This window comes from Alligator sinensis, unplaced genomic scaffold (assembly GCF_000455745.1).
Source record: "Alligator sinensis unplaced genomic scaffold, ASM45574v1 scaffold93_2, whole genome shotgun sequence".
NCBI lineage: Eukaryota > Metazoa > Chordata > Crocodylia > Alligatoridae > Alligator > Alligator sinensis.
This window is the reverse complement of record NW_005841854.1, coordinates 1,688,939-1,709,395: the sequence shown is the minus strand read 5'-3', so window position 1 is coordinate 1,709,395 and position 20,457 is coordinate 1,688,939. Positions and strand designations below refer to the sequence as shown.

The following is a 20,457-nucleotide window of genomic DNA, read 5'->3' as shown; positions in this document are numbered from 1 at the left end:
CCTGCTGACATGTCAAGTTCTGCAGGTACTTTCGGTTTCAACTCTTACCTTCCGCTTGGCAACTTTTTTCCAGTTCAGACTAGAAATTTTTGACAGTTGTTCACAGCTTGTAGTCTTGATATCTTAGATTTTTTTCTTCCCATTGTGTCCATGCCCTCTGCCTATGTCTCCGCAGACATTGGAGGAGAATGGTAGTAGAGGGGATCAAAGGAGTTTGGAAGCTCCCTGTATGCTCAGTTGTAGTACTGTCATTCCTTTCTGGGGAAAGAGCAAAAGACAAACTCTCACACCTATAATAAAAGACATTGCCACTAGATATTTAGGCTGTTTTTAGATGGTTCTAGAAAGTATATATGTGCAGGAGTAAATTTTTTTTTTTATCCTTCTCCAATAAACATTTGTTTTATCTTTATGCTCATATTGCCACTAATATAAAGCACAAGTAGATTTGTAGCATTTTTGTGTCCTCTGTCTTTTTGTTTTTTATTTATTAGTCTTCAGAGATTAATGGTTCTATACTTGCAACACTCACCTTTTGTTTGTGTGATTTCCCAAGAATGTTCAGTGGCACAAATTAAATCATGCCACTTCAAAAGCAGGTTCTATACTCCTATTGTGTTATCTTTTTGCATGACCTTATAATCATCTGAATAAATATTACTTTTCTTTAAAATAATTTTTTGTTTTATTTCATAATATGAAGTCAAATACTTCCAAGGTACTCACTTCTGTAAACCATAGTTGTATGAGTTTTTAATCATAAGTATTACTCCTATTCTTATTATGGCTCTCTTCTCATTTCCCCTAATCTATTTTTTCCATGTTATGCTTTTTAACTTACTTGCTCCTTATCAAATTGCCCTGGAAATGCTTACTGTTCCTTGAACTACTTTATGTTGCTTTATTTTTTCCAAGTGAACTTTTATAATGACTTTTATCCGTTACGATATTCGCCACAGTTGTGTATAAATTTTGTTTATTAACTTGTTTTTAGGTCACATTTACGACAACAAAAACATCAGATTGAGCAGTCCATCATATAATTTTTTGTCTCTAACTCGTATAAATGCCTCTATCTGTTGTAGTAAAATGAACCTGAACTCTTAACATGTAAAGCGACACCTTTGATCTCCCTCCCTCCCATCCCCACCTCCCCATATCTGCTTCCAGCGAATCGGGATCTCGCCTTCATAAGGTGCAATTTCCTAGTAAGTGAACCACTTTCATTTGTACAGCACTGACCATGGACTACCCAGCCTTTTTAATTTACCTTTTAAACCTTTGACTTTGCATTAAACCTTGACTTTGCATTCTCAGCTTTTGCAGATCTACAATGCTACTTGATTTTTCTTCAGTAGAAGAATAATAGTAAACTACTTTACTTCCTGAGGTTTTTTTAACATTGCCTAAAATTTTGAAATGAAACTATTTCAAAATTAAAGGCATTTCGGGGAAAATTGCAGCTGCTAGTTTTGAAACACTTACATTCATTTTTTTTTTTTTTTTAAAGGGAACTATTATAAAATAATAGTAACCACTTAATCCATATTGCAGAATAAGGGCCAGATTTACAGAAGTACTTGGGTGCTTTGTGGAATTTATATCTGGTAAGGCTACAAAATCTTAAAGCATAGGTAGTACTATGATCTTTTCTAGTAAATCCCCTGGTCTAGATGCAACTCTGACAGAAGAGGCCTTCTGCTGAACTAGCTAATGTTGTTCAAGAAAGTGGTATAATTGTTAACAACATAGCAATACTATAGCTTGACCTCTTTTTCTCTTCTAGGAGCACAAAGAAGGGCATCTTGCATCCCTACCTCGGGAGGTTTGTAGATCATTTGTGAAAATTATTGAAGAAGTGCTTGGATCTCCCCCAGACCTGGAGTTACTGACACTGATCTTCAGTTTCCTCTTAGCAGTTCACCCTCCTACTAATACATATGTTTGTCACAATCCCACCAACTTCTACTTTTCCCTGCACATAGGTAGATATAATATTTTTACTTCCAAAATAATATCAAATAGAAAATAAAATGCCACTCACTCTGATTTAAAAAACAAAACCAAACTAACTGTAAGTAGCTGTACTGTGAATGCCTGTGTTGAATGTTGCTATATAACTTCCATCTGTACAAAAGTTTCTGAACTATTGACATAAACCCAACATTTCTTATACTACAACAGGCTTTATTTAAAAAAAAATCTTATTGGACTTCATTCTGCATTCTCTGTATTGGATTACTAAGTAAACTGGTCCCTGACATCCCCTAATAGTCTAATGCAGGTACTATTTTGTATAATTTGCAAATATTAAATCTTGTAGCAAGGTGTCAAGTTCAGCAAAAGGGGGAACCAAGACAAAGGTCACATAGCTTGTTAAACACAAAGTAGTCAGTTATCAGAATAAAAATTACCAGTTCCTGACTCTTGGTCTTATTGGATGACTGGAGCACTGTTGTCTGCATTTCATCATTCACTTAATGTGTGAAGAACCAGTGATACCATCTTATCAAAAAGTATGGCTACTACAAAAACAGACATAAAACATGCTGGCCCCCTCCTTCTTCCTCCCCGCCCCCCCATGCTCCCCTCAAAAAACAATCTTGAGCAGCCATGTTTTGGATAACTTAACTGAAAGTAACATCTCATCTCAGTAAATCCCTTGCAGGGAACATCTGAACACTGTACGCTATATTTTTTTGATACAGTAGAATCCTGAGGCTGTTTAAATGAAGTCGATTGTTACTGGCAACGTGTGAACTGTAACTCCTCCTGTAAAAACTCCCTCTACAGATCCAATCTGTTGGGTTGTATGCAAGCTTGTAATCTTCTAGGTAGTATTGGCAATTGCAAGTTGCACGCGTACACCTTTTCACAGTATCAGGCTTGAGGGTACAGAAACACTCACTGCCCAAAATCCTCTTAATTGATTTCAGGTCTCCTTCGCTGTCACTTTGGTTTCTCTGATTGGGTATTTGCTCTTCTTCCACCACTATATTTTTAGCATTCTGTCAAGTCTGTTTTATTTCATGGTTCAATAAGGTTAGTATAGTTTGACTGAAATATTGCTGTAGGGATTTTAATTTTTAGACTAGAATAATCAGATAACCATATTGATTTGCCTTAAAGCTGCGATTCTCAAACCCTGTGGGTTTATGCCCATAGTAAAGCTGGGCACTCCTGTGCCCCTTGCTGCTGCTGCTTCCCTCTGTCACTGGCAATTGGTGGCAGCTGAAGTGGTGGGGGAAGGCGGGCAGGGGCAGTTTGAGAGCACCTGTGTTGTTACTCTTTCTCCAGCTTTTATCCTTTAAAAAAAATTCCTAAATAAATGGAAAGAACAAATTGGGAAGTACAGTTACTGCTCACTTACAGTCTGATGCTTGAGTGGTGAATGCCCCTACTATGTTATACATGTGCTCCCCAAAGTGCTTATAGTGATGCTGTGGTGAGTGCATACATCTGCATACAGTATTCCACACATCTTGGTAATGTACACATTGCTTAATTTAGTCACATGTTTCCAACAAGATGTATAATAGAATCTTCCTAAATTTCTCTTAAAATAATTTAATTAATCTTGCTGCATTTTGATGTAATAAGGCAGGTTACAACTAAGATTTTGCAACTAGGCCTTAGTTTGAATGGTATTACAGGGTTCATGTTGCTGCATATAATAGTCATGCAGCCATTTGTAGTGTCAAGGGAAGAAATACAGTAATCTGATTGTATGCAGTAGGAAAAGTGTTTAGGAATGAGTGAAATTAGGAAGACTGTAATCCAGAACAGAACTATCCTCTCTCCAGAGGTTAACTGTTAATGGAAAAAAACATTTCTCTATATCCATAAGTGGAAATTATTTCATGCCACTATAAAGTTGGCATTCCTCAGGCTTTTGCCAGTGTGTCACTTATAAAAGATATCATATTGTAGAAAGTATCATTTGCTACTAGTATAAGAGAAACCTAGTCTTTAACTATAATGGTACAATCAATATTTTCAGATGTTTTAAGACAGATTTTCCAGGCATTCTCTGTTTTGCTGGCATGTGCATATCCTCTTCAGACAAGTGGTCATGCAGCTGTTGTATGTGTGTTTCATTGTGATCTCATGTATAATAGTAGGATCCTAAAATTGGAGCCCTCTGACTAGCATTCACATTTGAAATGCCATTTTAAAAATGCATATTGTTAAGAGAAAAAACGTAATATATTTAACTATGGAGCATTATGACTTCTCACTATGTGGATTTTGAACACATTGCTACACTATTTACACTATATACACAAGAAAATATTTATTGTTTCCCCTAAACTGCCTTGAGTGCTTTTCTTGAATGTTGCAGGAAAATGCATAGCTCACTAAAAATTCCATTTGTATCTTTTGACTCTTTACCTTCGTTCACTAAAAGTAAAAAATTCCAAGCTGTTAATCATTGTTTGCCTCTTGTTCCTAGATGGCAAGATTTTTCAGGAGAAGGTCCAATCAATCATGTACCTTAGAAATTTCAGCAGTGGTGGGAAACCAGTGGAGAGTTCTGCATTTGAAGTTACAAGTCCAGCTGGATTTACGGCTGCACTACCAGAAGGTAAATTAATGGTGCATGCCATTGCTTTCTGCAACTACTTTGTCTTTCTGATGTACATCAGGGCTGGCTAGTTGGTTAGTTAGCCCACAAGGGGTTAACATAGAGGCTGTGGGCTCCCACCCTGTCACTCCCCTCATTGCTCCTTCTGCTGCAGTGGTCAGGGTCTCTGGACATCCCCTCCCTCCCATGGTTTTTCCCTTCTGCCCATATCCCTGGGGCAAGGCATCATGAGAGGGGCTGAGCTGCCTGCATACAACAGGGGGGAGCAAGGCTATGTGCATGGGAAGGGTGGGGGTGGGCTGCTTGCACAATGTATGATGTGGGGAGGGAAGGGCGGGCTTGTTAAATTGTATTAATGAGCTGAAACTGTCAGTCCTGTCTGTGCAAAATATAAAACTGGTACGTTGTTAAACTGGACATTGAGAAAAAAATTGACAACTTATATTTGAATATGAAATAACCAGATGCTGATTTTTTATTTTTTTTTTTCTTTTTACACTCTTGGTAGAGTGTTGTCTTTATGTATTTGAAGTAAAGTAGCTAGGAAAACCTAATAGAAACAACTTATTCTTATTATGTCCCATTGTGTGAAAGGCGAGCTCCTTACTTAAGACAGACTTGTAAGTGTTCTGTATGATAATACACAATGTCTTTTGAACTTTGAAATGTCAACCAATTTCATACTTCTACTATGAATGATGAACATTATGGGGAGGAGTTTTGATGGCAGTTAGTTAACAAACCTCCCTGCTTCCAAAAAAATAGCTAGAATTAACAATATGACTTCAATTTGATGTTGTTAGGTGTTGGAACAGTGCAAACTAATAATTTTTCCAGGCTTATAAAATCCTGAATTACTGCTTCAAATAAATTAAATGTAAACTTTAAAACTGCTGTAGGCTTATGGCATTTTTATGTCTTCTCTTAATGTCTCATCCCTGGATCAAAATAGTAAACTTTTGTCAAAATAAGGTTTGCAATGAAAGCACCAGTGCAACCTTAACTATGAAGTCACTGTTCATGTACAGTGAGGAATAAGCTTTGGGTACAACTGTATGAAATAAACACAGCTGTATGATATGAACAACTTAGCATATACAAGATAAGAATTCTTTGTTTCCATTCCTCATCTCCTCATTTATAACAATTTCAAATTATATGTAATCTAAATCATAAAAAGTTAGGGTTAGAAGGCGCCTCAGGAAGTCATCTAGTCAAATCTCCTGCTCAGCCAGGGCTCTGTCAAGCTGGGCCTTAAACCTCCAAGGATGGAGATTCCACCACCTCTCTAGGTAACCCATTTTAGTGCTTCACTACGCCCCTACTGTGAGTTTTTCCTGATATCCAAAGTAAACTTGCCTTGCTGCCACTTGAGACCATTGCTCCTTGTTCTATCATCTGCCACCACTGAGAACAGTCAGCTCCTCTTTGGAACAACCCTTCAGGTACTTGAAAGCTGCTATCAAATCTCCCCCTCAGTCTTTCCTGTAGACTAAATAAGCCCAGTTCCCTCAGCCTCTCCTCCTACATCATGTACCCCAGCTCCCAAACCATTTTTGTTCCCTTCTGCTGGACTCTCTCCAACTTGACCACATCCTTTCTGTAGTGGGGGGCCCAAAATTGGACACAGTACTCTGGTGCTGTGAGCAATCATATGGCTCTTTTACATGTGACCTCACCGGTGTGGAATAGAGAAGAATAAGTACTTGCCTCAATCTGTTGGCAGTGCTGCTACTAATGCAACTGTATGCTGTTAGCTTTCTTGGCAACAAGGGCACACTGACTCGTATTCAGCTTATGGTCCACTGTAACCCCCAGGTCCTTTTCTACAGAGCTGCTGCTTGTTCCAAGTCTGTAGCAGTGCACTGGATTCTTCCATCCTAAGTGAATGACTTCGCACTTGTCCTTGTTGAATCTCATGAGCTGTCTTTTAGCCCAGTCTTCCAATTTGTCTAGGTCACTTTGAATACTAGCCCTACCCTCCAGCATATCTCCTACTCCCCCAAGCTTGGTGTCATCCATGAGCTTGCTGAGTGTGCACTTCATCTTACCTTCAAGATCATTAATGAAGATATTGAACAGAACTCGCCCCAGGACCAGCCCTGGGATACTCCACTTAATACCAGATGCCAACTAGACATTGAGCCATTGATCACTACCCATTGAACCCAACGCTCCAGGCAGCTTTCTGTCCACCCTACAGTCCATTTACCCAACCCATGCTTCCTTAGCTTTCTTGTAAGAATGCTGTGGGAGACTGTATCAAAAGCCTTGCTAAAGTTAAGGTATATCACATTCACTGCTTTCCCTGCATCCACAGAGGCAGTCTTCTCATCATAGAAGGTAATCAGGTTAGTTAGTCATGACTTGCCCTTGGTGAATCCATGCTGACTGTTCCTGATTGCTTTCTACTCCTCCAGGTGCTTAGAAAAAGATTCCTTGAGGACCTGCTCCATGATTTTTCCAGGGACTAAGGTGAGGTGGTTTGTAGTTCCCTGTATTCTCCATCTTCCCCTTCTTAAAGACAAGCACTATATATGCCCTTTTTTAATAGTCTGGGATCTCCTCTGATTGCCATGCGTTTCCAAAGATAATGGCCAGCAGCTCTGCAATCTGCAGTTAGCCAGCACCCTCAGCCCCTTGGATGCATTGCATCTGGTCCCATGGACTTGTACGTGTCCAACTGTACACATCCATGCTTTTCTAAATAGTCCCTAACCTGTTCTTTCACTGAGGGCTTCACCTTCTTTCACCTTCTCCCCAAACGGTACTGCCTGATGCAGTAGTCTGAGACCTGACCTGGCCAGTGAAGACCAAGGTAAAGAAGGCATTAAGTACTTCAGCCTTTTCTTTCTCATCTGTCACTAAGTTGCCTTCCCCATTCAGTAAGGAATCCACACTTTCCCTGACCTTCTTCTTGTTGCTAACATACTTGTAGAAACCCTTTTTATTACCTTTTAGGTCCCTCACTAGCTGCAACTCCAATTGTGCTTTGGCTTCCCTGTTTTCATGCCCAGGCAGTATTTTTATACTTCTCCATAGTCATCTATCCAAGCTTCCACTTCTTGTAAGCTTCCTTATTGTGTTTAAGCTCACCAAAGTGTTCTCTGCTAAGGCAAGCTCGTCACCTGCCGTACCTGCTATTCTTCCTGCACAACAGGATTATTTGTCTCAGTAAGGTTTCTTTTAAAATACAACCAGCTTTCCTGGACTCCTTTTCTCCCTCAGACTGGCCTCCCAGGGGATCCTGCCCATTGGTTCCCTGAGTGAGTCAGATTACTCTTCTGAATCCAGGCTCCATGTTCTGCTACTCTCCTTTCTTCCTTTTGTCAGGATCCTCAACTAAATCATCTCATGGTCACTGCTGCCCAAGTTGCCATCCTCTTCTTCACCCCCCACTAGTTCTTCTGTGTTTATGAACAGTGGGTCAAAAAGAGCGCAGCCCCTAGTTGGTGTCTCCAACACTCGCATCAGGAAGTTGTCTCCAGTGCTCTCCAAAAACTTCCCAGATTGCCTTTGCACTGCTTTATTACCCTCCAGGCATGTCAGGGTGATTGAAGTCCCCCATGAAAACCAGGGCCTGTGATCTGGAAATTTCTGCTAGTTGCCGGAGGAAGCCTCATCTACCTCCATCCTCCTGGTCTGGTGGTCTATAGCAGACACCTACCACAACATCACCCTTGTTGCTGTCCCCTATTACCTTAACCCAGAGATGTTCAACAGGCCTAACTCCAATTTCACACTGGAGCTCTGAACAATCATACGGCTCTTTTACATACAGTGCAACTCCTCTTCCTCTTCTCCCCTTCTCTGTCCTTCCTGAACAGTTTGTACCCATCCATGACAGTACTCCAGTCATGTGAGGTATCACACCAAGTATCTGTTATTCCAGTTACATGATAGTTCTTTGACTGTGTAAGGACCATTTCTTCCTGCCTGTTTCCCAGGCTCCATGTGGTCGTGTACTGACACCAGAGGTAACTAGCTGATTGCCCTACTTTCTCAGTAAGAATGAGAAGGCTTCCCCTGTTGCTGCCTCCTCCTTGTGCTTCCCCACTTACTTCAGGGCTTTCATCTCCCTCCCCCTGCAAACCCTGGTTTAAAGCTCTCCTCACCGGGTTAGCAAGCCTGTCTGCAGAGATGCTTTTTCTTCTCTTCATTAGGTGGATCTCGTCTCTTCCTAGCATTCCTTCTTGGAACAACATCCCCTGGTCAAAGAAGCCAAATCTCTGCTAGCGATACCATCTGCACAGCCATGCATTGATATACATGACATGCATAATACTTTTTTTTTTTTTTTTTTTTTTTTTTTATGCAGTGTTTAGTGCTTAGCTCAGGAATGGCATTACAAGTCAGCTCTTCAGATACTATTTATTTGCTAGACTGAGGGTTGACTGTCAAAACAGTGACAAGCCTTTCACTTCCAGGATTATGAAATGCTGCAGTCTCTTAAGTTTCATATAAATTCTAACCATGTCATGGTCTCCCTCATGCGGTCTTTCTACCATCTTCTGGCATTTGCTCTAACAATGTTTTTTAAAACCTAGTTATATTAGGGGTTTTATTGCCATTGGACATAATTAAAGGGATGAGACATAACAGAGCACAACTTCTAGAATTTGCCATTTGCTTCTGATTATCGCATGACAGTTATTTAAGATGAATTCTCATCTTTGAAACAAAAGAAAAACAGTCCTGTGCTGTGAGAATGAAGACCATGAATACAGCAATTAAATTGTTTTAAGCTATATCTAAACTGAATATTCTGCTTTATTATTCAAATGTGAATTTTTATGGCAAAGGAATATGTTCTGTCTTATAGCTGACTTTAATGTGTGGGTTAAGAGGGAAATTGAGACTCATGATATATTAAAAAAAAAAAAAAAAAAAGTCCATTTTGCATATCTGTTAGATGGTGAAAAAGAATGGTAGTACTTCTAGGGAAGGCATTATCTCTAATGCAAAATAGATGTTAAGAATTTTCTTTTTTTTTTAACTTTCTTAGGAGGTATTGCTTCCAAGGTTAGTGTGCCACTGTTAATAGGCTCTCAGGTACAGGAACGGCGTTGCAAAAGCCTACCTGCATCTCCTACTTCCTCACCACACATGCATCCAAAAAGGCTAACTGGGAGTTTGGGCAAGAATATTGATCACCTGCTGGAAGCTGGAGGAGGAAGGACTAATCTACAGGAAAAAATCACTTTAATGGAAAGTTCTGAAACCTTGAAAAGGGTGCAGGAGGAACTTTTTATCAGCAGCTGCGAGTCTGCAAAAACAGTTTGTGATTCAGAGTTAACATCTGCTGAAATACTTGTTGACATTCCAAAAGAAGAGGAACTGTCTGCTAATGCATCTGAGAGCAAAGAAGCTAATGCAGATCTGAAACCTAATGAGGATGCTGGTGATACTGAATCAACATTGCGCCGTCCTGACCATCTGAAGGGGCTGCCTTCATTTCAGAAAAGTCAAAATAATTTCCCAGGCTTGGGTTTAGCATTTTCTGCTCATAGTGGACCATCAACCATGTCTCGCTGGCCAAGCCTCACTGACAAGAATGTGCCTCCTGAAGACTGGGAAGGTCTTAACTTTTCTTCAGTCAGTGAGCAGACCCTTAAAAAATCTGAAAGCCTTGATGATAGGTATGCAGATCTTTTTAGAAAATGAGTAGACATAACATTGAAAAAATATTCATTGTACTGTAACTTCTGCAATACCATTAAATGCTTTTAGTGGATGTTCTTCAAATATTTGTTGGATGCCAAGATGGACACTGAATAGGTGATAGATCATTATAGATGTCTGGTTGAATGCTCTCCTTCTGTAGCATCCATTTTTGCCACTGTCAGAGAGCGAATACTAAGCTTGAAGGACCATTGATCTGATGCAGTGTGACACTTCTTATGGTCTTATGTTTGTCTGAAAAGAAGTCTAGCATCTTGAGTGCAAGCTCGCAAATATCATATATATTATGTTTTAAACTATCAGTAGTCTTGTCAGATTACTTGTAATACCAATTGTGCTTTATTTTGCTTGCCTATCTTTAAGGCAGTAATTCTCAACCAGGCTGCAAGCTAAGAGCTGGCATTTTCTGAGGGGTGCCTCGAGTCTTACAAGGTTGAGAACAACTGGCTTAAGGTCGGGAATTGTCTGTGTTTACAGGGTACCCAACACAATGAGGCCCTGAACTCATTTGATGCCTTTAGGCACTATTATCATAGCAGTCTGCTCATATTGCCCTCCACTGATTATATAGGCAAAGCAGTGCTGCAAGAAATAGAATGAGAGAACAGTAGTGAGGGGATTGTGGGGAAATGCCTTTTGTTAGTCATCAGCCAGTCTTGTCATAGGGACAGGCTAGTATTTACAGCAGTGGAAAATTCAATAACTGTAGCAGTGACGCACTCTTCTCTGTTTTCAGGTCCACAGAAGATTTTCTTGTGCTTATATGTTGTGGTTTATATGACCTCTTGCGTGGAGTACTTTTAATCCTGCCTGATATCATGCTAGAAGATGTGATGGACAAATTTATTCAGCCTGATACTCTTATAGTTCTTGTGAACCATCCATCACCTCTCATACAACAAGGAGTCATTAAAGTAGGAATACATAAAATTTTAAAGTTCTAAAGCTAAGACAATTATAAACTACCTCATTTGAGCAAATATAAGCTTGAACTAAGTTGTTCTTTAATATTCACATTTTTAGAAATAAGTCTTATTTTTGCTTTAATCCTCTAAATGCGTACACTATAAAAATGGAGTTGATTTGCATCTAAACTTTTAAGAAACTTTTTGGAAAAGAAATTAATGTTTTCTATATACATCAGTCATTAATAGAGAGTCTAGGTCTATATTATGTACTTTAACTAAAGTTAGGGATAACACAACAAATACAACACCATCATGATGGGAATAAAAGAAACTTGTAAAATGTGATCAGCATTATAGGAAAATGATCATCCTTCAATCTGATTAGTGCATAAAAATATTTATACAAATTGCTAGCAAAACTCTCATATTTCTTTGGGTATTCATTGCCAATCTGTCAGTCATGAAATGCTTTTTCAACTGGACTTCCCATTAAAGTGAACCAGGCTGTTTCCTGAGCATGAAGTTCAAGATTCAAGCTAACTTCAGTAGTTTTATTTTAATTATAAAGGAGAAATTTGTGCTTAAGGTAAGCCTAAGAAGGGAGTAGTATTTGCTTTAAATTTCTGAAGGGGGATTTGAGAGGAGATTTAAAAAGTAGCAACACTACAAAAAAATCAAATCATAACAGTGTAGATATAATTTTTTTTTATCTAAAATACTTTTTTTTTAAAGCTAACTTTTCATTTACTTGATAAATCCTCTATTTTGTGTTCCTTACAATAGGTGATGCTATAGTGTAAACTCCTAAAATAAAGTTTCTGCTCTTGAATGTAATGAAATCAGTGGAAATTGCAAGCCCAGTTAGAAGAATTTGACCATTAATTTGGAGTCTGAAACGACTTTGAAGTTTAACTTTCTTTCACTTCCAAGAAAATAAATTACCCAAATATTTAATCTTGAATCAAAACTATGTATTTCTCTCTCTCTAGTTTTTAGATGCATATTTCAACAGAGCAACTAGGGAACAAAAGGAGAAGTTCTTAAAGAATCGTGGCTTCTCTTTGCTAGCCAACCAATTGTATCTTCACCAAGGAACTCAGGAGGTTGTTGAGTGCTTTTTGGAAATGCTCTTTGGCCGTTCTCTTGGCCTGGATGAAGAGTAAGTACTGTTTTCTTAAAACACTCAATAAATATGCAGTTTTTTCTTTAAGCAAAGATTAGGCTGTCTGTATGGTAAGGACATAATTGCTTTTTGGAAGTTCCCTTATACCTCGAGGTACCAGGCGTGGCGTGTGAACACTCTGATGCTGGGGTGGATGGAGCTGTCCCACAGGAGCGTGGGGGGGGAGCCCCCTGCATGCTCGGCGGCAAACCTGGAAGTGGACTGGAAGTACTTCCATTCCACTTCCGGGTTCACCACCAAGCACGCTGGGGGCCCAGCAATCGGCCACAGGGGGACCCTGGGTGCCGCCCCAGACCCAGAAGACACCAGTCGCCAAGTTGGGGGGATGTAGGGGGGCCCTCCAGTGTGCTCCCCAGCAGACCTGGAAGTGCCACTTTCGGGTCTGCTGCCAAGCACGCTGGGGACCCCCCTGCGCTCCTGTGGAATGCTCCATCTGCCCCAGCATCTCGGAATTCACAAGTCACCTGGTACCTTGAGGTATGTGGAAAAAATATTTAAAGATGTGTCTGTGTTCGAATTGTCATATCTTTCCGAATCTCTCCAAATGGATTCAGAGGGCTCCGATTCGATATGGAGAAATTAAAGGGTCTCCTGATTTGATTCAGAGATTTGGCCACTGAATTGGACCAAATCTCTGCTGAATCAAATCAGCGACCGAAGCTTCGTGCAGCCCTAATAGCTGAAACCTGCTTCACTCGCATCTCTTTCAGGATTGGGTGGTATCCCATATGCATGCTCACTTGCGAAGACTCCAGCATCCTTGGCATTTACCATAATCAATTTAGCTCCTCCAGTACTTCTTTGTGGACTTATATTAGGCTACAAAGCTGCGATAACTAGTTGGTAAAGATTTCAGTCCTAGCAGCTACCCTGGTCTTAATTAAATCCAAATGCCCAGGTTTTTTTTAGAACCAAACTCACAACCTTTAGTACACTTTTTTTTTTTTCTACTGAAAGAAGAGGGGACCCTGCTGGTAGTCAGGAAAGGAAATCACTTTTCAAGCAGGCTGTTCTGCTAAAGGGGTGGATGGCCTTTCTTTCTTTTTGATCAGTTAGGCTCCACAATGTTTATGAAGATCTTAACAGACTTAGAGGGTCTCTATGTGGCATAGTCAAGTGCCCACAATTGGCAAAAAGCTCTTACTTCAGTTGCCTTCCATAGAAGTATGGAAACCATAGTTAGCTTCTATGTATACCTCTCACCCAGTAGCCTCTATGTATACCTCGCATTGCTTTCTTACAACAAGCTTTTAAAAATACCCGTTTTCATACAGCAGCCTCCCCCTCATCTCTCTTACCCCTCTCCCCAACTCCCCCAAGGAAAGAGGACTTCTCTCCAAAAGGAATTAAAGAAAGGAGGACCCAAAGACAGCTCTCATGGCTGCAAGACACATTAGCACTCTGCTGTGTTGCTTAATCAAATCTTTGTGGTGATGTGGTACAAATGATACCTTTTATAAGAATGATCCAATCTCCTTATCCATTATGCGATAGACAAGGACTGTAGTGATGTTGTTCGCTTCAATGCCACAAGCCAAACGAGAGATTTCTTTCCCAGATTTAATTTATTTTTTTCAGTCATAATGGATCCAGTGCATCAAAGCCTCCTCTTGGTCAGTGTATTATTTTATTAAAGCAAGGCCATATTTTATTTTAGAAGTGTCCCTGCCAGTTCCAATATTTATTACTGGAAACGGGTTGAGTAATAACTTACTGCACCAGTAGGTTTTTAATAGAAGTTGAAATTTAGATTTATGCTGTACTTTCTTAATGGAACAAAAGTTATTTTAAAAATCAAGTTTGAAATTCCTTTTTAAGGGGTCTCATTCTCTGTAAATGTTTTTCACTTTATGTAATTGTTACTGCATTTAACAGTGGTACTGCCATTAATATGAAATGACCATGGAAATTGTTCCTATCCCTTTGCCAAGACATCGATGTTTGTTTGTATAGACTCTACTTGATATCGATGTTGTGATAATCCTTAAAGACATGGTATATTTCTTATTTTACATCTGTTCTAATAGATTTGATCTGGAAGATGTGAAAAATGCTGGACTTTTTCAGAAATGGTGCATCATTCCTGTTTTGGGAATTATAGAAAACTCTCTGTATGATAATGTACTGCTGCATAATTCCTTCTGTCTTCTGCTGCAAATTATAAATTCCTGCTCTAAAGTGGCAGACATGCTGCTTGATAATGGTTTGTTGTATGTACTATGTAATACATTAGCAGCACTCAATGGACTGGAACACAAGTAAGTGTTTTATTTATAAAACTTCAGACTTGTTCTAAAAACAATTTTAAGAGTTTTAAATATGAACTTCAGCATATTCTATAGACTTCTGATTCTGTGAATTTAACAGATCAAAAGCCTTAAGCATCAGAAGTTTATTGTATAGTCTGAAACTTTTCAAGATATTTGTCAACTTCATGTACTGTTGGACTATTTTCCAAATTTTGCTTTGGCTATTGAGGCTATTTTTTTCCTTTGGCTATTCAACTTTTTCAGGAACTATAAAACTAGTTACAGTTACTTGTTTGTAATATGAGGGGGTTTTCTAGTCTTTAGTAGTATTTGGGAATGAATGAAAACTACTTGATTTTGTAACAAATATGTAAGTCACTTATACAAATATCATTTTCTATAGTCATATTGTCTATCACTTAAATGGTTCTAGTTGTAATAACTAAAACTACTTTATTTACAGCATTCCCTTAAATGACTACAAGCTACTTGCATGCAATATTCAACAGTTACTAGTTGCAGTCACAATCCATGCCTGCAGTTCCTCAGGATCTCAGTACTTTCGTGTTGTTGAAGATCTTATTGTATTATTGGGACATCTTCAAAATAGTAACAATGAGAGGACACAAAGTAAGTCAGGATCTCTTTTGCCTTTTTTTTCCTCAGATCTTGTGGTAGATAAGGGAGGGGAGAGTAAGATAACAGTAAAATTTCGAAGTGGATACTCCAGTCACAAAATTGATTTTGTTTTTCTGGTATGGACCTGAAATTATAGTTGTATGGGGGATAGTTAGGAATCTGTCTTGTGGTTTGCAGTTATTTACTGCTAATTCAGATGAGCAGTAACTGAAATTCTACTTGCACCCTGAGCAACTTTTTACTACTTTTGATGCACTAAAATGAAATACTCAGGGGGTTCTATTTTCTCACAAAAAAAATAAATAAAAATTAAGTAAACGACCAGATTTTAGTCTTCAGGGTTCTATCTTGGTTTATTTCCTCTTTGTTTTGAAATTGTTTTGAATGCTTTGGTTTGAATACTACGGCGCACACGTGATATCGGGCCAATTTTTGTAGATCACTTTCTTAGCATCCAAAAATGCATAGCCTCTCATTTTACAGATATAAGGGGAAATTGTATCTATATATTTTTAAAATGTCTCTTTTTTGAAGACTCCTTAAAATATCAGCATCAAGATTCATTAAAAGTCACTAGCGTCTCGGATACTTTGTAAGACTTCACAGAAATATGGATAGAGAAGATGCTAACATTTGGGTTACTTATGTAGTTACCTTCAGGAAAATTTCACGTTTATTATTCATTTTATAGATATGGCAATTACACTGCAGTTCAGAGTTCTTCATGCAGCTATTGAATTAATAAAAACTACAGCAAACCAAGATTCTCAGGAACAGGCCAACTCTCTGCATTTACCTGCTACCTGCCATCATGCAATGTTACAGAAACGTAAAAGCATTGCTGGTGAGTGGCAGTATTATAGTGTGTTGTGATTTTTGTTTTTGGAATTGCTCTGCCCCTCCTTGGAATAGAGTTAATGACATTTATCTAAGTTGATATTTAGGCAATAGTTTTTTTTTTTCTGTGACTGTCTCGTAATATATTAATTGTTTATATGTTTATACATCTCTTACTTGGGAAGCTTTTCATAACTAAGATATTTATAGCTTAGCAAAAAACAGCATTGGAAATTAGGTGCATCTTATTTGGAAATCTAATCCAAATCCAAATATGAAAAAATCATTTTAAAAGTCCAATACAAGCTTCAGGGTAGTGGGGAAAATTGTACTATTTTTATAGAAAAGGTATCATTTGTGTGTTGGAGAGGGAATAGATTGCAATAACATTTTCTGCATCCCAATCACTTTATACTGTATCATTCCAGAAACTGTATTCAGCCCTGCTTTAAACAGAATCCTAAGTCATGAGGTTGTTCCCTACATGCAGTGTAGTAGGTGTGGGGAGGTGGGAGGAACCTATGTTAAGTTTTCGGAATCTCACACTGAAAAAATAGGAAAAGTCAAAATAGCTTGGAATATAACATTAATTCAGACCCCTGTCAATATTGTATTGCAATTAGCCTTAATTAAATGATCAAATCTTTTTTCACACAGGACCAAATGGTTATATATTTAAAGACTGTTTCGTAGTGCTTATTCACAAGGGTGTTCTATAACGCTGACATTTCTTAACCTTTGGAGTGTGAAACTTCTGCAGCCCTAACATTTTAAAATACTTTTAGAAGTATTTAATCTACAGGAACTTGAATGTGCAACTTCCTAGATTCTGCGGCCACTTTCCCCTCCACCAGAAGTTTTTTTGGTTCAGGCTTATCAGCAATGTGGTTCACCAACAGTGTTTGGACTTTTTAAATCCACTGCACAGGAAGTGCTCTTTTCACTTTTGAAGTAGCATTTGGTAGGATGTGTTACCTTCTGGATCAAGCACCTGGGGTATGAGATTTATGCCTTTTCAGAGTTTCCTAACTACTTGTTGATAGAGGATTGTAGCAAGGACCCCACGGTTCACTTTCCAGATCCTGATAGAGTTTGCTCCTAGGGCTTATAAACCTATCTTGCCTGGATCCTCAGTTTCTGGCCTACTCTGCTTCTGTCATACTCTATGCCCTCACTCATTTTTCTGTTCTTTGCTTTCTTATTAGGTAACTTCTCTTTCATTCACCCACCAATAGAGAGAGCACTGAGCTGGAGAGAATTGCTCAGTTCCTCTGCCAACACTACAGCAGCCCCTGGCTGATCAGAGGAACAATTGCAGTAAAAGTACTGCTTTGCTCCTACAGCCAAGAATGGCATATGCTCATTGAAGATTGACTCTTGATCATTTTATCTGCCAAATTCTGTCTCTATTGAGCATATGCAAACTGATTTAGAAGAAAAATTTCATTAAAATAGAAAAAGGCACACACCTGATGGTGGGTGATATCCCTGTTGTCAAGTTGTAGGTCCAGTTTCCAAATCAATGAAGAAAAATAAAGAAAATATATTTTGCCCATATTAATCGTGTTTCTAGAAACATAGTCAAACCATTTTAGCAGAAGCTTCTGGCATGGGATGAGGGACATAATCAGTTTATGTGATCATTTTATATGTTGTTTCGGGATTCTTCTGTCTGGAAAATGTTTTCCTAAATCAAGGCTGTCATTTATATATGTGTAAGACTTAACTTGAGACAACTCATCAGCTATATCTTTTGTTAATTGTTTAAAACAAGGTTCAATTGAAATGAAAGATTCCATTATTCCTCATCTACCAAGACAACATGTCTATTCGTATGGTCAGTTTCTGGTGTCCCCCTCCTTCAATTTGTTAAATCTGGAACTGCCCCTACAGTTTCTCACCGGATCCACTTCATATACATTCCTTCCAGCAGCAGGTGCAGTAAGGGTGATAGTGGTCTACCAATGCATCCTAAAAAAACATTTCTCAAAAAATGTTTCTGCAAGATTAGCTTGGTAAAAGTGCATCTATCAAAACAGTGTTGATAGATCAGTATGCACCCAGTGTGTTTGAGCTGTTAATATGCCTTGCTAATTCTCAGTTCATATGGCTAGAAACTATTTTCCTAACAGCATGGTAGAGTAAGAACAAATAATATGATATTGTAATATATTGATGCTGTAAGAGCAAGATAACAAAACAGTGATAATTCAGAATCTATTTTGTACTGTGAACATTTTTTTTAACTGCATCAGTTTATATAATCTAAAATGCGAAATTACATATTTTTTTTAAAAGATGTCTTTACAGCTTTGTTGTAAACTCTTTACTGGATTACATATTACTATTTCTTTGATTTCATATGTATGTTATTTTCAACTGGAAAAAATTCACATTTACATTAAAAAACAAACCCAAAATCCTGACAACTCTGGCATTCCAATTCCCTTTAAACTAATGTATTTCAGTTATCTTTCTTTCTAACAGCAACTTTCTGAATGTAAACTGTTGATGAATCTAACTTACAAATGACATGTGACTTTTTCCTTAGACTGATATTAATATTTCTGCCTCAGGTTCCAGGAAACTTTCCATTGCTCAGTCTGATACGCTGCTGATGAAAATGCGTTCAGTAGCAAGTGATGAACTCAATATGATGATACAGCGGAGAATGAGCCAAGAGAATCCAGTCAGAGCTACTGAAACTGAGTTTGTACAGAGGTTACAGAGACTAACTGTTCTAGCTGTTAACAGGCTCATTTATCTAGGTAGGAACAAAAAAATTACTTTATATTCATACTTGCATTGACAGTGCCAGCACTTTGTTGCATTAAAAAAATGATTCATGTTCTCTTAGTGGTTCATTGTAAGTTTGAAGGAACAGAGAGCAGGAGTTTTTCCAAATTTATGATTCATTTGGATTAATAGGTGTTTTTTGTGTTTTTTCCAAATCTTTCCTGCTATCATCAGTGTTTGGCTTTTGCTTCATGAATTAAATCCTCGACAATTGGATTGGATTCAATTTCATTCTGTCTGTACCCATCTATTTCATTTACCAAGACTCTTCAGCTATATGAGGTTTTTTAATAGAACAAGTCTGAGAATATTACCGTATGGGTGTAAACCAGTTTATTTGACCTGGGTCACAATAGGAGGAACACAGTCACTTATACACAGTAGCCTTTCCGAGCTGCATTACTACTCCTCCAGTAGGTACCTTCTTCCAACAGGTAGCTAGGGAAAGCAGACAGCCTGACAAGCTTGTCCCTGGAATGACCCAGAGTAACCTTACAGAGTCACACCAGGATTGGGATGTGGGGGAACTGTTAGCACACTTAATCTGGCATGCTTCACAGGTACTTGAAGCAGGACAACGAATCTGAACTTCTGTAGGGCACAGAGACAAAAGGCTTTCTTGGAGGAGAAATGCAGCATCTGCTTACAGCCTATAAAGTCCTTCCCCAATCCTCAACATCTGGGGTTCAACTGATGCCCTGTGGCTGCATATGACCTGTGAATGGTTAAATTGTGGCCTACAGGGCTTGTCAAGCATGGGTCCTGGAGCTGCTGTGTTGATATGGCTCCAGAACCCCATCACTACTACTTTCCCATGGCTTCCTTCTCTACCCTCTCCCCCCAAACCATTGCCTACAGCAGGGGAGGGCAATTATTTCAGGCAGAGGGCCACTTGATGAGTTTTGGCGAGCTGTCAAGGGCCACATGGGTAGCCCCACCCCTTCAGTTGCCCACTCCATAACCCCTGACCTTTGCCCCCGGACGTCCCTCCCCTTGCCCCTGGAAGTACTCCTTTTGGAGAGGTGGCCTTGGAACCTGACCCACCCCGTCGGGCCCCAAGCATCAAAAGCTGGCCAACCTCCCCACCCATCACTGGTGTCAGCATGACCTGGTCCTGACCCATCCCAGCCTGCCCCCCCTCCCCCTGTGGTACAACAGAAGCCAGCCCAGGCCCAGGTCCCCTCACCAGCATGGCACCCACCAGTGCTGTAGGACCCCTCCCGTCCCAAGCCACAGAGGGCTTAGCCACAGTTTTCCTTCCCCAGTGCAGCCCGACCAACCCATCCCATCCCCTAGGTGCCTTCCCCATGTGCTGCTGCACTTTCCCCTTACCTGCACCAGCTGGTCCCAAAAGGCAGGAGGCTGCGCCACTTTTGCTGGCCAGTGCCAACCCAGCCAGGCCCCGTTCCCAGCAGCACATGGGAAACTGGCTTCAACCACATGCTGCTCCAGATGAGACGGGCCCCGCCAGGTTGGCACCGGCCAGGAAAAGCGGCATGCAGCTGACGTCAGCTTCCCGTGTGCTGCCAGGGACAGGAGGACCGCGGCCGGGGCTGCGCCGGCCAGGAGAAGCGGGGG

General features: G+C 39.6%; 1 protein-coding gene across 1 annotated transcript in view; it reads left to right on the top strand.

Annotated features, from left to right (window-relative positions):
• LYST (lysosomal trafficking regulator) overlaps positions 1-20,457 on the top strand; it is a 117,644-nt gene that overhangs the window by 59,355 nt on the left and 37,832 nt on the right. The window contains 10 exon segments of the mRNA XM_014523936.2: positions 1-25; positions 1,787-1,985; positions 4,454-4,585; positions 9,591-10,224; positions 11,004-11,181; positions 12,165-12,334; positions 14,386-14,616; positions 15,071-15,237; positions 15,938-16,090; positions 18,660-18,851. The exon segment at positions 1-25 is cut by the window's left edge and continues 146 nt beyond it. Of these exon segments, the coding sequence (XP_014379422.1) occupies positions 1-25; positions 1,787-1,985; positions 4,454-4,585; positions 9,591-10,224; positions 11,004-11,181; positions 12,165-12,334; positions 14,386-14,616; positions 15,071-15,237; positions 15,938-16,090; positions 18,660-18,851 (2,081 nt within the window).